Raw genomic sequence first — 15362 nt, forward strand, 5'->3', positions numbered from 1 at the left:
CGCTCACAAGGCTTTGATCGGCCCGAAGCTATAGTAGAAGACACTTGCCCAAGGTGCCACGCAGTGGGACTGAACCCAGAACCATGTGGTTCGTAAGCAAGCTACTTACCACACAGCCACTCTACGCCTATATATAGGGAGTAAACTATATAAAATTGTATTTATCATAATAATTTCTCTTATATGTGTATATGTGTGTATGAATTTTTTTAATTCTTTTACTCGTTTCAGTTGTTTTCCCATGGTTGGGAAGCAAGCTTCTTACCACACAGCGATGCCTGCACCTATATATATATATATATATAATATATATATATATATTATATATATATATATATTATATATATAGAGAGAGAGAGAGAGAGAGCGACTGACAGACAGACAGAGAGAGAGGAGTTAAGCTGGAAGCCAGGAAGAGCTGACAAGCAGTGATTTGGCCATATCTGCTGACCCATCAACAGAAGGATGTTATTGTTCAGGCCTGAGACACCTGATGACCATTGGATACTGTCTGATGGTTTCAGTTCCTCCTGGCCAAAGCTCCATTCTCTTTGGTGAGTGGAAAAGAAGGTGCCTTCTTCTAGGTATTATCAATAATGGATAGATAGAGACACACACATACACACACACACATACAGTTCTTCACACGAGCTGTGGTGTTAATGCTTGGTGTTACGTTTGACTGAATCTTAGAGCAATCCAGCCTCTTAGACTGGGTGATAAAGTGAATTATAGTCGAGACTCCCCACCACCACTAACAAACTAAATAGGTTTCATATATATATATATAATATATATATATATATATATATATATATATATATATAATATATATATATATATGTCACCCACTGTTAATGGGAGTGGGGGGGGTCTAGGAGAATATAGAATAGGGGTTTTGTTTTGTGTGTTGTCTGTACTGAATTGCGTTTCACTGGCTGGTAAAGAGCAGAGTATCAAGTAATCATAGACATGAAGGAGTAGTGCATCCACGTCGATGACCATGCACTCAACAAACACATATACACACATATAAGAATATGTGTTCTCTCTCTCTTTCTCAGACACACACACACACATGCGTTTACCGTATCACACACACACACACAGTCAATGAAAAATATACATGGGACACTGACAAAGAAAGAAAAGAAAGACGTATTGCCTGGCAAAGAAGTCAGCTGGGAATAGGAGATGAAGCCCAAATCATTACAAAAGGTCCTATTTGTGGGTTCCATTTTTTTAGCTTGTTTCCTCTTGATTTTTTTTTCTCTTTCTTAGCCCATTCTTTTTTTTACCTAAGTTCATGCACACACACAAACATACATACACACACACACACACACACACATACATACATACACACACAAATGAGCACATGCTTAGTACAATTGCACCCTGCATAAACTGATGCTATGCTGCAGCAAATATAAACATGTAGACCGTATCACACACACACACACACACATGGTGGGTGTTGCCGTTGCCTCTGACATAATATTTTAACTTTTCAAGCTCAGAATTATGTTTTCCTTAATTCTGTTTTTTCCCTCAAGTACGAAAAAAAAATAACAAAATTTGTTAAATCATGGGAAAGAGAGAGAGAGAGAGAGAGAGAGAGAGAAAGAGAGAGAAAGACATTGATATCATGTGCATATATGGATGCGCAAGTGTGTGCATGGGTGTAAGGTAGATACAATGTGTGTATGCCTATAGGTGTGTATGTGTGTTTGTGTGTGAGTGTGTGTATATAGAAAATGAAAGAAAATACAGCAATCTTAGCCGAGAAGCATCTGAATGTCTTCATCCCCGTTGCCGGCCGGAGAGTCTGCAGCGATCCGAGTATATGCTAACGTTACTGGCTGCTTCCTTCGTGTGAGGCGGTAGCGAACGGCAACGAGCACAACTCCACCGATTATGCAGAAGAAAATGACAAAGACTAAGACCAGGCAGGTGACGAGGAGCCAGTTCTTTTGCCCTTTGGTGTGCGTACCTGACGGCTGTACACCTGGTCTGATTAGCTGTTGCACTGTGGTTGTTGCTTTCGGAGAAGCAGTGTCGCTGTTTCCATGATCGGAGCCGGAGTCCTGTGATGGTGGTATGGAGGACAATTCCCCATTATTGTTGTTGGAGTTGTTGGTGAACCAGGTAGGGACGAAACACAGATCAAAAGGACAGCAACAAATTTCACTGGTTGCAGGTGGGTTTGTAATCTAGATTAAAAAAGGAGAGGAAAAAAAAAAATGAGATCAGTTAAACGATAAAATCTTGACCATATAGAGATAAGTTCAGATCATACTGCACTCATTATGAAAGAAAGTAGCACTCAATACATTTGGTTGGTGTTACATGTATTTTTTATAACAGTTTTGACTTGGCTTCACATGAAAACTAAAAATTTTGTGGATAGATAGGATATGTTCACCTCATCAAATGCAGAGACAGAGCAAAGGTTTTGTAAGAAATCTAATTGTCATCTGCTGTAGACCCTTACTTGTACTTATGACGGCGGTCACCCAGGGCAGGTTGAGCCAGCTTCTTCTCTGGTCCTGAGGGCATCACAAACCATGGCGACCCACGCTCAACGGTCCTGTGCGAGGTCACTGGAGATAGCGAGCCATTCGCGATTCCATCTGCGCAGACCGACCACCTGCGGACCTGAGAGTTCGGAGAGGTCCTCCTTTATCGTCGTTGCCCAGGTCTTCAGCTGCCCGCCCTTGCGTTCACGCCAGCTGGCACGTAGAGGTGGAAGGAGGACATCGTGAATCAGCTCACCACCTGTAAAACAAGCTCAACCAAAACCTTTGAGCGAATTTAGATGGAAACTGAAAGAAGCCCATCATATGTGTATGAGGGTGTCAAGTATGTATACGGAGGCTCGTGGCTTAGTGAGTTCGATACCCAATGTGTTGTGTCCTTGAGCAAGACCCTTTATTTCACACTACTCCAGTTCACACAACTGGCAAACTGTTCAGTGTATTTGTGTTTCGAGGGGCAAGCCTTGTCGTATATTGACTTTATATCACTTTTTTCTTAAGAAATTTACATGAAAAAACTAAATCTCAATTTCAGTCAATTTATCCAACTTTACATCGATCTTAGCAAAAATAAGACAATTAAGCAACACCTAGAAATCAATACTTATTTCTTTACTGCCCACAAGGGGCTACACACAGAGGGGACAGACAAACGGATTAAGTCGATTATATCGACCCCAGTGCATAACTGGTACTTAATTAATCGAACCCGAAAGGATAAAAGGCAAAGGCGACCTCAGCGGAATTTGAACTCAGAACATAGCAGCAGACGAAATACCTATTTCTTTACTACCCACAAGGGGCTAAACACAGAAGGGACAAACGGATTAAGTCGATTATATCGACCCCAGTACATAACTGGTACTTATTTAATCGAGCCCGAAAGAATGAAAGGCAAAGTTGAACTTGGAACATAGCGACAGACGAAATACCTATTTCTTTACTACCCACAAGGGGCTAAACACAGAAGGGACAAACAAGGAAAGACAAACGGATTAAGTCGATTATATCGACCCCAGTGCATAACTGGTACTTAATTAATCGAACCCGAAAGGATAAAAGGCAAAGGCGACCTCAGCGGAATTTGAACTCAGAACGTAGCAGCAGACGAAATACCTATTTCTTTACTACCCACAAGGGGCTAAACACAGAAGGGACAAACGGATTAAGTCGATTATATCGACCCCAGTACATAACTGGTACTTATTTAATCGAGCCCGAAAGAATGAAAGGCAAAGTTGAACTCGGAACATAGCGACAGACGAAATACCTATTTCTTTACTACCCACAAGGGGCTAAACACAGAAGGGACAAACAAGGAAAGACAAACGTATTAAGTCGATTATATCAACCCCAGTGCATCCGAAAGGATGAAAGGCAAAGTCGACCTTGGTGGAATTTGAACTCAGAATGTAACGGCAGACGAAATACCGCTGAGCATTTCGCCCGGCGTGCTAACGTCTCTGCCAGCTCGTCGCCTAACTATAAATCAATACTGAAGTGGAAAAAATCAAATAAATTATGTGCGAAAATACAGATAAACTATTTATTAAAACAGATATAAGGTAATAAATTTTTACAAACGACTAGCAGTATCGCCCGGCGTTGCTCGGGTTTGTAAGGGAAATAACTATATAAGCATTTCTAGAGATGTAAAGTATAATAGCCATCTCAATATGGCTAACCACAAAGGGGGGTGGTGTTACTGTAGCTTTTTACGTTCTGAGATTTAATAATAAAGTTTTAGAGAGTTACTTCCCTTATATATGACAAAAATGCATTAAAAATGGGAAAAATTGATAGCAAATTTTTTTTTAAATCGTAGACTCATCGTAGACGCGTGCTTATACCCAGAAGGGCTTGATATGAATCACAACTATAAGATACCCGGTTTTGGTTAAACTGCACCGCAAAATGTGGGAGTAGTTAGGAATCTAAATCGTAGGAGACAGACACACAACTTGACTTTTATTTATAAAGATTTTTCGTGTTAGGTTTTATCTTTTTTCTTTCTCTTCTTAATTCGCATGTCTTAGAACTCATTACAGCCTTAAGATGAAGTTTGCCAGTATTGCGTTGTGAGTTATCTCCCTTTACGCCAAGGATAACTCCATGATTTTCAATTCGCTACCAACCAAAGAAACAGGGAGGAAGGAGGTAAGGAGGACAAATTAACTGAAAGTGATGCTCCAGAATGACCACAGACTAATGGCTGAAACCAGTGACAGGAACTATGTTCTTTAACTTTGGCATACCTATCCAATTGTGCGCATCCCGACTCCTGTCTGTTTCTTTATCATTTTCAGAAAAATGGGTATTTCAGTAAATGAAATTTTCTACAAATACCTGAAAGAAGCCCGTCGCTGTGTGGTAAGTAGCTTGTTTACCAACCACATGGTTCCGGGTTCAGTCCCACTGCGTGGCACCTTGGGCAAGTGTCTTCTGCTATAGCCCCGAGCCGACCAAAGCCTTGTGAGTGGATTTGGTAGACAGAAACTGAAAGAAGCCTGTCGTATATATGTATATATATATATATATATATATATGTATGTGTGTGTTTGTGTGTCTGTGTTTGTCCCCCTAGCATTGCTTGACAACCGATGCTGGTGTGTTTACGTCCCTGACACTTAGCGGTTCGGCAAAACAGACCGATAGAACAAGTACTGGGCTTACAAAGAATAAGTCCCGGGGTCGATTTGCTCGACTAAAGGCGGTGCTCCAGCATGGCCGCAGTCAAATGACTGAAACAAGTAAAAGAGAGAGAGTAAGAGTATATGTATGTGTGTCTTTGTGCCTGTGTTTGTCCCTCGACCATCACTTGACAACCGATGTTGATGCATTTATGTCCCTAGCAGTTCAGCAAAAGAGACCAATAGAATAAGTATTAGGTTTACAAAGCGTAAGTCCCGGGGTTGATTTCTTCAGCTAAAAACCCTTTAAGGCAGTGCTCCAGCATGGCCACAGTCAAATGACCGAAACATATAAATGAATAAACTATGTTATACGAGCACTGTATTTCAACTCTACCTTTCATACCATCTGTATGTTGTTGTTTACATTTTGGTCAAGAGGATTGCCATACAAGATGTAATACTTGTATTTCTGATCAGGATGTTTTATGTAACTGCAACTGAGCACCAAGATGTCATGCGACACTGCTATGATTTTGTTGTCATCCATCTGTTGCCAAAAAACTGACAGATGAATGAAAGTTTAATATTTCTCTCATTTTTCTAGGATGTTTCATTTAGATCAGAGATTCTCAACCATTTTTTACTTTTCATCTCTTTTGATTCTTCTATTTACTCAGATCTGCCCTCCTAGCCATTCGATGTCTAAAAAATTATATATTTATAATAAAATATAAGGAATTGTATGTTAAAAAATTGCTAAAATATTTTGTGTATTTTAGAAGTATAACCAATTTATAGCACATAAATTTTAACAAGAAAATCTTACGTGGAACCCTAAGGGTCCTAAAGGACTCCAGATGGGAACCACTGATTTAGATAATAAAAAAATATTTCTTAACCCTTTCGATACCAACCCGGCTGAAACCAGCTCTGGCTCTGAGAACAAATGTCTTGTTTTTATAAGTTTTTAATTAAAATTTTCCACCAAACCTTAGTCACAAGTTATGTTCCTAACACTAGCTGAATGATAACTAAGTTATTTTACTAAATTCCTTGTTATATTTAAAATTAATTGAAAGAAACACAGAGCATCTCAAAATAAATACAGTAACGAAAGGGTTAAAATATATAATAGAGAAACAATTTTTAACCCTTTTGATACCCACCCAGGTGAAACTGCCTCTGGTTCTGTAGTACAAATGTCTCAAAAATCTTCCACCAAACCTTAGTCACAATTTATGTTCCTAACACTAGCTTAATGATAACTAAGATCATCATCAAACATCCATTGTCCATACTAGCATGGGCTGCACAGTTTGTCTTGGCTGGCTTGTGACAAGTGGCCGTGACCTTTGGCAATATACTATGCTTGAGATGACCTGTCAGGCCAAGTGAAATTGTCGTGGCTGATGCTGGTGTTACAGAACTGGCACCCATGTCAGTGATACATAAAAACCACCCATTACACTCTTGCAGCAGTTAGCATCAGGAAGGGCATCCAGTCGTAGAAACCATGCCAAATCAGATTGGACACTGGTGATTTTAGCACAGCTGTCTGGACGTTGAGCCTATTTTGGTGACTGTGGATTTGGTGCTGGTGACAAATTTACACGCTTGTACATGATGCTTGCATATGTAGAAATAGATACGGGCTTGAGAAGACCTGTCAAGCCAAGTGAGATCATAGTTTTGGGGAGTGCTGGTGTTTCGTAACTGGCACCCATGCTGGTGGCATGTAGAAAGCACCCACTACATGCTTGGAGTGGTTGGCATTAGGAAGGTCATCCAGCTGTAGAAACCATGCCGAATTTGATCAGAACCTGGTGTGGCTCCCCCAGCTTACCAGCTTTAAGTCAAACTGTCCAACCCATGCCAGCATGGAAAATGGACGTTAAATGATGATGCTGATGATGATGTTACCGTGCTTTGAAATATTAAGAGGTTGTGGGTTAGAAAACAAAAACAAAAAAGTTACTGTTAGTTTGGTGTGGTTACCTACATTGGCACAGGAAATATGAGTAGTAGTCAAGTTCAAATTATCGCAGAGATCTACAGGTTGGCAGGAGTAGCGTTCCTGGACAGATAGTGCTCCGCTGATCAAGGCAACAGTAGTATTTTTCACACACATGCCATCCGTTAGATGGCATTCTTCGTACTGTTGACCTGAAAATACAATATAGAGATTTAGAAAATGAAATCATCATTGTATGTTACATGAGCAGAAGGAAGTAATAAGAGGGCAAAAGCCAGGGTGTTTCCCAACCTTTTTAACACCAAGACCTATGGATCTTTACCTTTTGACCGACAGATTTAAAAAATAATTTTTTGTAACTAAACACTTTCAAAGTTGCTGCCTGACTCAGCTCCTACAACACTATGACTGGGTGTTGAAACAGCTGCTCAACCACTCAAATGTGGAAGTGATATATCTCGACTTTGCAAAGGCCTTTGATAAAGTCGATCATGGAATGATATGTCACAGACTGTGTGTTCCTGGCATGGGGCCATCTCCAATGACATGCAAATAGTGAGCGGTGTTCTGCAAGGCACTGTTTTGGGACCACTACTGTTCATAATGGCCCTCTCAGACATGCTTTCACCCACACAGAGAGCCATGTTCACAAGTTATGCAAATGATACAAAAGTTTCACAGGTAATACAGAACCCTGAAGACACTATGCACCTGCAATGTGAGCTGGACGAAATATACAAGTGGGCTGAAAAGAATAGCATTCAGTTTAATACTGAAAAGTTTCAAGTCTTATGCTATCAGAATGCAAAAACTAAATGCAATATCAATTAAATAAACTGGACCTGCAGAGATTGCAATCCCAGAGGCACAGTCAGTGCGAGACCTGGGCATTTACATGAGTAATGCTGCAACCTTTCATGTGCATGTTGCTAAATTGGCAACGGAATGCAGGTGGTTGACCGGATGGATTCTTAGAACTTTTAGAACAAGAGACCAGGAAACCATGATGGTCGTCTGGAGGACACTTGTCCTAGGCCACTTTGACTATTGCTCTCAGCTATGGTCACCAACAAGTGTCAAATTAGTCTCAGAACTTGAGGCAATCCAACGAAGCTACACAAAGAAGATATCCTCTATGCAGCATATAAGCTACTGGGAAAGACTCAAGAGATTAAGACTATTCCTTAGAGTGTAGGCGAGAAAGATATGCCTTAATATATATCTGGAAGGACTTGTCCCAAACTTTGGCATCGAGAGTTACACAAATACTAGAACTAGGCACCACTGCATAGTGCCAAGGACTCCAAATTTGCCATCAAGATGTAGGACAAGATACTGCAATAGCCTAGGCTTCAGAGGTCCACAGCTCTTTAATATCCTCCTGAAGGACCTGAGAGACCTGCATGGGGTAGATGTAAGTATCTTTAAAACAAAGCTGGACCTCTTCCCATCAAGTGTCCCAGATGAACCAACTTCGCGGTAGGAGGTGCAGATGAGGGCAGCTGCATCAAACTCTCTCATGCACCAAATGTCAATTCCTAAAAAGCATTCGTGAAGTAAAATTATGTAGCAACACCAAATGGCGGTGCCCCAGCGTGGCCACAGCTTGTGAGCTGAAACTAGATAAAATAAAATAAAATAAAAATAATATATATATATATATATCATTATATATATTATATATATATATATATAATATATAAAACTTAGATATGTTTCGACCAAAGATTGGTCCAGGCCATGTCTAACTTAATAACACCACCTGATAGGATTATCTAAATCCTGTTTAAGTCAAGTTTTGTTTATGGTCCATTCAAGTAGTGAGCTTTTGTTGGGTGAGTTGTATCCAATTATGGGTGGCTTATCTGGTATTTTTTGAAAGAATCTATCCAGACTCCGTTGGGATCCTTTTCCTCTTTGATCTCCCTCGGGACAATGTTAAATAGGGCAGGGCCTGTTGATGAAAAGAAATTATGTTGCAGTGTACATGTATGCTGTGATCTTGAATTGGGCAGGGGACGTATGGCCCGTGGTCCCAGTCTTGGATGAACCTTGAAGCTAATGTTCAGGTCGTTTGGGCAAAGTTGGCGGTATATTCTCCACATCGTACAAATGATGTACCATTATATAATATATATATATATATATCACCCTGTACAAGTAAACAACATCATCAACAGGGCAGTGATGATGGGGCTGATGAGGATGATACAAACTACTGCCTCTGTAAATATACATCAGTCAACAATTGGTGCACATCACAGGAAACAATACTGAGGAAACCCAGCTGTACGTACCTACAACAGTACCATTGAGCCTGGAGGCCTGGTAACATGTGGCAGTTATTGGTGGTTCTGGACCGGCTAGAGTATGGTTATTGCACTTGTTTCCCTCACAACAGATTAGCTGACCAGTAAGACCTTGATAAGATGTCTGCAAAGAAAATAGAATTATAAGCAGTTACATCAAAATTGCGAATGTGATTTTTCAAGCCTGTTTTTTTTATCGTAATAAACTTAACTGATACAAAAAAGATAAAGTTTGAACTTAGATTTTTAAAAAAAGTAGACGTAGGAGTGGCTGTGTGGTAAGTACCTTGCTTACGAACCACATGGTTCCAAGTTCAGTCCCAGTGCGTGGCACCTTGGGCAAGTGTCTTCTACTATAGCTTCGGGCTGACCAAAGCCTTGTGAGTGGATTTGGTAGACGGAAACTGAAAGAAGCCCATCGTGGTGCTATTAAGTTAGACATGGCCTGGGCCAATAATGGCCGAAACCTATCAAAGTATCAAAGTATCAAAGTATATATGTATATGTATATATATGTATGTGTGTGTGTGTATATGTTTGTGTGTCAGTGTTTGTTCCCCCCAACATCACTTGACAACTAATGCTGGTGTATTTACGTCCCCATCACCGATAGAATAAGTACTAGGCTTACAAAGAATAAGTCCTAGGGTCGATTTGCTTGACTAAATGCGGTGCTCCAGCATGGCCACAATCAAATGACTGAAACAAGTAAAAACATATAATAATGAGGTTTTATCACCCTCATCTTTTAATGTCCATCTTCTATGCTGATATGGGTCAAAGAATTTGACAGGATCTGATAGGACCAAGGACTTCATCATACTCTAGTGTCTGTTTTGGTAGGGTTTCTACAGCAAGATGTCCTACCTAATGCCAACTACTTTACAGGGTGCAGTGAGTGCTTTATTTCATGTTGCTCCAGTCCACAATATTGTTTGAAAAAAACGTTATATGATATAATGTAAGAGGTAGCCTATCGAAAGAGGAAGAATACTTTTAGTGAATGTTAAATATAAAAGAAAATTAATGTTTAAATTATATATAATGATAGAGATTACTTATATGAACTAAAGGTGTGTTTTTGCCAATGTTTACATCGGTATGCACGCTCTATAACTGTTGTTTACTAGGGGATTTTTAGAAAAAATAATGAAAAATAGCTCAGAATTATTGACAAGTTTCATTTTTTCACTTCCCTGAAGAGAAGATTGCATTGTTTTATACCATTTATTCTTTTGAATAATATCAGTGAAATCTTCGAAACATGTGTCGAAAGTAAAAGTATTTGATTTATACCTGCGTTAAACTCCCGTTTGCCAGCTCTGTCTGGCCCCGTGTCGGTGGCACGTAAAAGCACCATCAGTTCGTGTCCGTTGCCAGCCTCGGCTGGCCCCCGTGCCGGTGACACGTAAAAGCACCGTCCGCTCGTGGCCGTTTGCCAGCTCTGTCTGGCCCCGTGTCGGTGGCACGTAAAAGCACCATCCGTTCGTGTCCGTTGCCAGCCTCGGCTGGCCCCCGTGCCGGTGACACATAAAAGCACCGTCCGTTCGTGGCCGGTTGCCAGCTCTGTCTGGCCCCGTGTCGGTGGCACGTAAAAGCACCATCCGTTCGTGTCCGTTGCCAGCATCGCCTGGCCCCGTGCCGGTGACACGTAAAAGCACCATCCGTTCGTGGCCGTTAGCCAGCTCTGTCTGGCACCTGTGCAGGTGGCACGTAAAAAACACCTACTACACTCGCGGAGTGGTTGGCGTTAGGAAGGGCATCCAGCCGTAGAAACACTGCCAGATCTGACTGGGCCTGACGAAGCCTTCCAGCTTCACAGACCCCAGTTGACCCGTCCAACCCATGCTAGCATGGAAAGCGGACGCTAAACGATGATGATGATGATATTATACAAAATGTTCCACATAAACCCGAAGTTTCTACCTTTAAAAACAAGGAGTTACAACCTTTTTACTTGTGTGATTTTTTGCTACCCTGGTAACTATTTATATATTTTTTCCGTGTTAATTGTTAACAAGGGTAAAATATACTCATCTATATATATATATATATATGGCACGTAAAAAGCACCATCCGAATTGTGGCCGAAGCCAGTGCCGCCTCGACTGGCTTCCGTGCAGGTGGCACGTAAAATGCATCAATCCGACCGTGGCCGATGCCAGCCTCGCCTGGCACCAGTGCAGGTGGCACGTAAAAAGCACCCGCTACACTCACGGAGTGGTTGGCATTAGGAAGGGCATCCAGCTGTAGAAACATTGTCAGATAAGACCGGAGCCTGGTGCAGCCTTCTGGCTTCCCAGATCCCCGGTCGAACTGTCCAACCCATGCTAGCATGGAGAACGGACGTTAAACGATGATGATGATATATATATAAAATTTAATAAGGGTAGAAATTGATATTAATCAATTAAAACCAGTGGCCTAGCATATTAAAAAAATCTGAAGATTAAAATATTTTTACATACAAAATTTAAAGCACTGACCACTAAAAGTGGACGGTCAACATGCTAGATATAGACGTCAGAATTGCTATTTTGTGAAGAACACATTCTTTGTGGAAAATAACGATTTTCACATCTATATCTAGCATGTTGACCGTCCACTTTTAGTGGTCAGTCCTTTAAATTTCCCCGTGCCGGTGGCACATAAAAAGCACCATCCGATCGTGGCCGTCTGCCAGCCTCGTCTGGCATCTGTGCAGGTGGCACGTAAAAAGCACCCAACTACACTCACGGAGTGGTTGGCGTTAGGAAGGGCATCCAGCTGTAGAAACACTGCCAGATCAGACTGGGCCTGGTGCAGCCTTCTGGCTTCCCAGACCCCAGTTGAACCGTCCAACCCATGCCAGCATGGAAAGTGGATGTTAAATGATGATGATGATGATGATATATATAAGCTTTTCTCAATTTCTGGCTATCAAGTGAATAAAAAGAAAAAGAGAAAAATAAAAAGAAAAGAAAAAAAAGCAGCAACTTACATTATTCTGAATGGTGATTGATGCTTGCTTACAAAGAAGCTGGTGGTCACAGGCAAACAAGATTCCTTGTGTCTTGTTGCCACTGATACCATTATTCTGGCTGGTGGTGTTGACATATTTAAAGACAATACAGTGTGAAACCTTTGGCTCTGAACAGGCTACAATCCGGGTATTTGTGAAGTTGTCCCAGCTTCCGACGAAACAGCTCAGGGTAGAGTTGTCTTTATTTGTCAGGACACTGAAGAAGAAATACGGAAAGAAATAAGATTGGGATTTATAAAAACCTTTTTTTTTTTGTTTTGGAAAAGAGATTCAGTCAGAGGTCTGTCCCTTATGCCCAAAATGAAAAGATTTACTTTGGGTACAAGTCACACTCAAGAAGCAAAATACTATTTATGTTCCTTCCATGAAAAGGGTATTATAAAAGGAGAAAGGGACTCTCTACCCCCCTTTTGACCAGGCTCCCATGGCTTTTATGGGTTTTTCCACGTGAGACCTTTATTTTTTTCGAAGCGTCTCCTCTATTGGGAGTATTGTAAATTGTTGAATTTTTTCGTTGTTGTAAAGCTTGTTTACACGGACTTTTTCCTTTCGAAAAACGGACAAAACCTTTTGTAACCTTTCGTCCTGTTTTGTCCCTTTATGTTTTCCAATCGTGTGTGTCAGCCCTTGTGGCCAATAAAAAGAATTAATTATTATTAACCTCGGTCCCTTAAAGGCGGTGAGCTGGCAGAAATGTTAGCACGCCGGGCGAAATGCTTAGCGGTATTTCGTCTGCCGCTACGTTCTGAGTTCAAATTCTGCCAATGTCGACTTTACCTATCATCCTTTCGGGGTCGATTAAATAAGTACCAGTTATGCACTGGGGTCGATGTAATCGACTTAATCCCTCTGTCTATCCTTATTTGTCTCCTCTCTGTTTAGCCCCTTCTGGGTAGTAAAGAAATAGGTATTTCGTCTGCCGCTATGTTCTGAGTTCAAATTCCGCTGAGGTCGACTTTGCCTATCATCCTTTCGGGGTTGATTAAATAAGTACCAGTTACGCACTGGGGTCGATGTAATCGACTTAATCCCTTTGTCTGTCCTTGTTTGTCCTCTCTGTGTGTAGCCCCTTGGGGGCAGTAAAGAAATAAGAATCATTTGTGCACAGGATGAAATGCTTAGTGGTATTTCACCTGTCACAGCGTTTTGGGCTCAAATTCCACCGAGGTCGACAAATTAAGTACCAGTGAAACACTGGGGTCAATATAATCAACTAGTCCCTATCCCCCAAATTTCAGGTCTTGTGCCTATAGTAGAAAGGATTATTATTAACCCACTAGCATTTAAACCAGTCAAAATATTCTCCTTGTTTTATGCTCAACCCAGCCAGATCTGGCCTCTCACACCTACCTTACAATGTCATTCTAAAAGCATACAATCACATCACTGACATCTCAAAGCTACATGATGTACGAGTAATTCAAAACAATGTGAGTCAATAAGCATTACATTTGACAGAATATACCGTATTTTAACATGTATAAAGAACCCACATATATAAGGAATCCCCTAATTTGGGGGGTTTAAAATTTGGAAAAAAGGTTTTGTAAAGGATTACAATACTATTTACAATAATATTTTTTAACATAATTTTTGACAAAAAAAGTGTTCCTTATACACGTTAAAATATGGTAATCTGAATGGTAAAGGGTTAAGGCATTGAGCTTGCAGAATTATTAGCATGCTAGGGAAAATGCTTGGCAGCATTTTGTCTGCTTTTACATCCCTAAGTATAAATTTGGTAGAGGCCAAATTTACCTTTCATCCCTTCAGGAGCGATAAAATTAAGTACCTGTTGCATACGGGGGTCGATGTAGCAACTAACCAGCTCTGCCAATATTTCAAGCCTTAAAGAAGCAGTAATCAATCAATCAATCATTAAATTAATGGGTTAATTAGTTAATTCAGTGAATAACAACAACAATAAGGCCAGAAATTGTGAGGGAAGGCACCAGTCGATTACATTAACACCAGTTCTCAACCCTGAAAGGATGAAAGGCAAAGTTGACCTCAGCAGAAATTGAACTCAGAATGTTAAGACTGACGAAATGACACTTAGTATTCTGCCCTGAGTGAAAACAATTCTGCCAGCTCACCACTTCAGTATGATAAAAGAAACAAAGGTAACCAACATGTGTATTTCTACAAGCAAAATGACCCTCCCAAAGTACAACATCTGTTTCAACAAGATTTCATATTTAAAAAAAAAGTTGCATAACAAATACAAAAATGATTACTTCCAACATCGTATGTTTAAACTAAAACAGTTACATTGTGGTACAGTCACAGTAGCCATTAAAACACACACGCACACAATATATTCGCTTGTTGTTCATACACCTGTCTTCATCTTTTGTAAATTTGAACTCTCTCTCAATCTTATGGCTAAGATCAAGGTCTAATATCTACTCCTAACAGTTTTATATATATATATATATATATATATATATACGTGGCTGAAGAAGGCTTTTGATCTATCTGTTATATCGATTATGCATTGATGTGAGAATAAGTTGTTCTATAAAGCCCGAAACATATGTACTGCAACATCCTTTGCGTCCTGTTTTTTTCATTTATTTCATTTGATATATATATATATATATATATATTATATATATATATATATTATATATATATATATATTTATATATAAATTTATAAATAAGGATAATATCGATAGTTAAATATCGATCTTGTGGTTTTAAGGTCAGGGTTTTGACTGCTATTTCAGCATGGTGGTATCTCTCAGATACCCTAATTTATAGTTTTTATATATTATTATATACTCTTTACTTTTTTACTTGTTTCAGTCATTTGACTGCGGCCATGCTGGAGCACTGCCTTTAGTCGAGCAAATCGAGCCCAGGACACCTGATGAAGGCTGGAGGG

The 15362-nt window shown here is 40.2% G+C and overlaps 1 protein-coding gene across 1 annotated transcript in view; it reads right to left on the reverse strand.

The window, feature by feature from the left end:
• Nucleotides 1-1326: 1326 nt before the first annotated feature.
• Nucleotides 1327-15362, reverse strand: part of LOC115219222 — a 31922-nt gene continuing 17886 nt past the window's right edge. The window contains exons 2-5 of the mRNA XM_029789357.2: nucleotides 12432-12669; nucleotides 9440-9575; nucleotides 7170-7333; nucleotides 1327-2213 (exon numbers count right to left, since the gene is read on the reverse strand). Of these exons, the coding sequence (XP_029645217.1) occupies nucleotides 1779-2213; nucleotides 7170-7333; nucleotides 9440-9575; nucleotides 12432-12669 (973 nt within the window). The 3' untranslated portion in view covers nucleotides 1327-1778. The remainder of the gene's footprint in view (nucleotides 2214-7169; nucleotides 7334-9439; nucleotides 9576-12431; nucleotides 12670-15362) is intronic.

This window comes from Octopus sinensis, linkage group LG14, assembly GCF_006345805.1.
Source record: "Octopus sinensis linkage group LG14, ASM634580v1, whole genome shotgun sequence".
NCBI classification, from domain to species: Eukaryota; Metazoa; Mollusca; class Cephalopoda; order Octopoda; family Octopodidae; genus Octopus; species Octopus sinensis.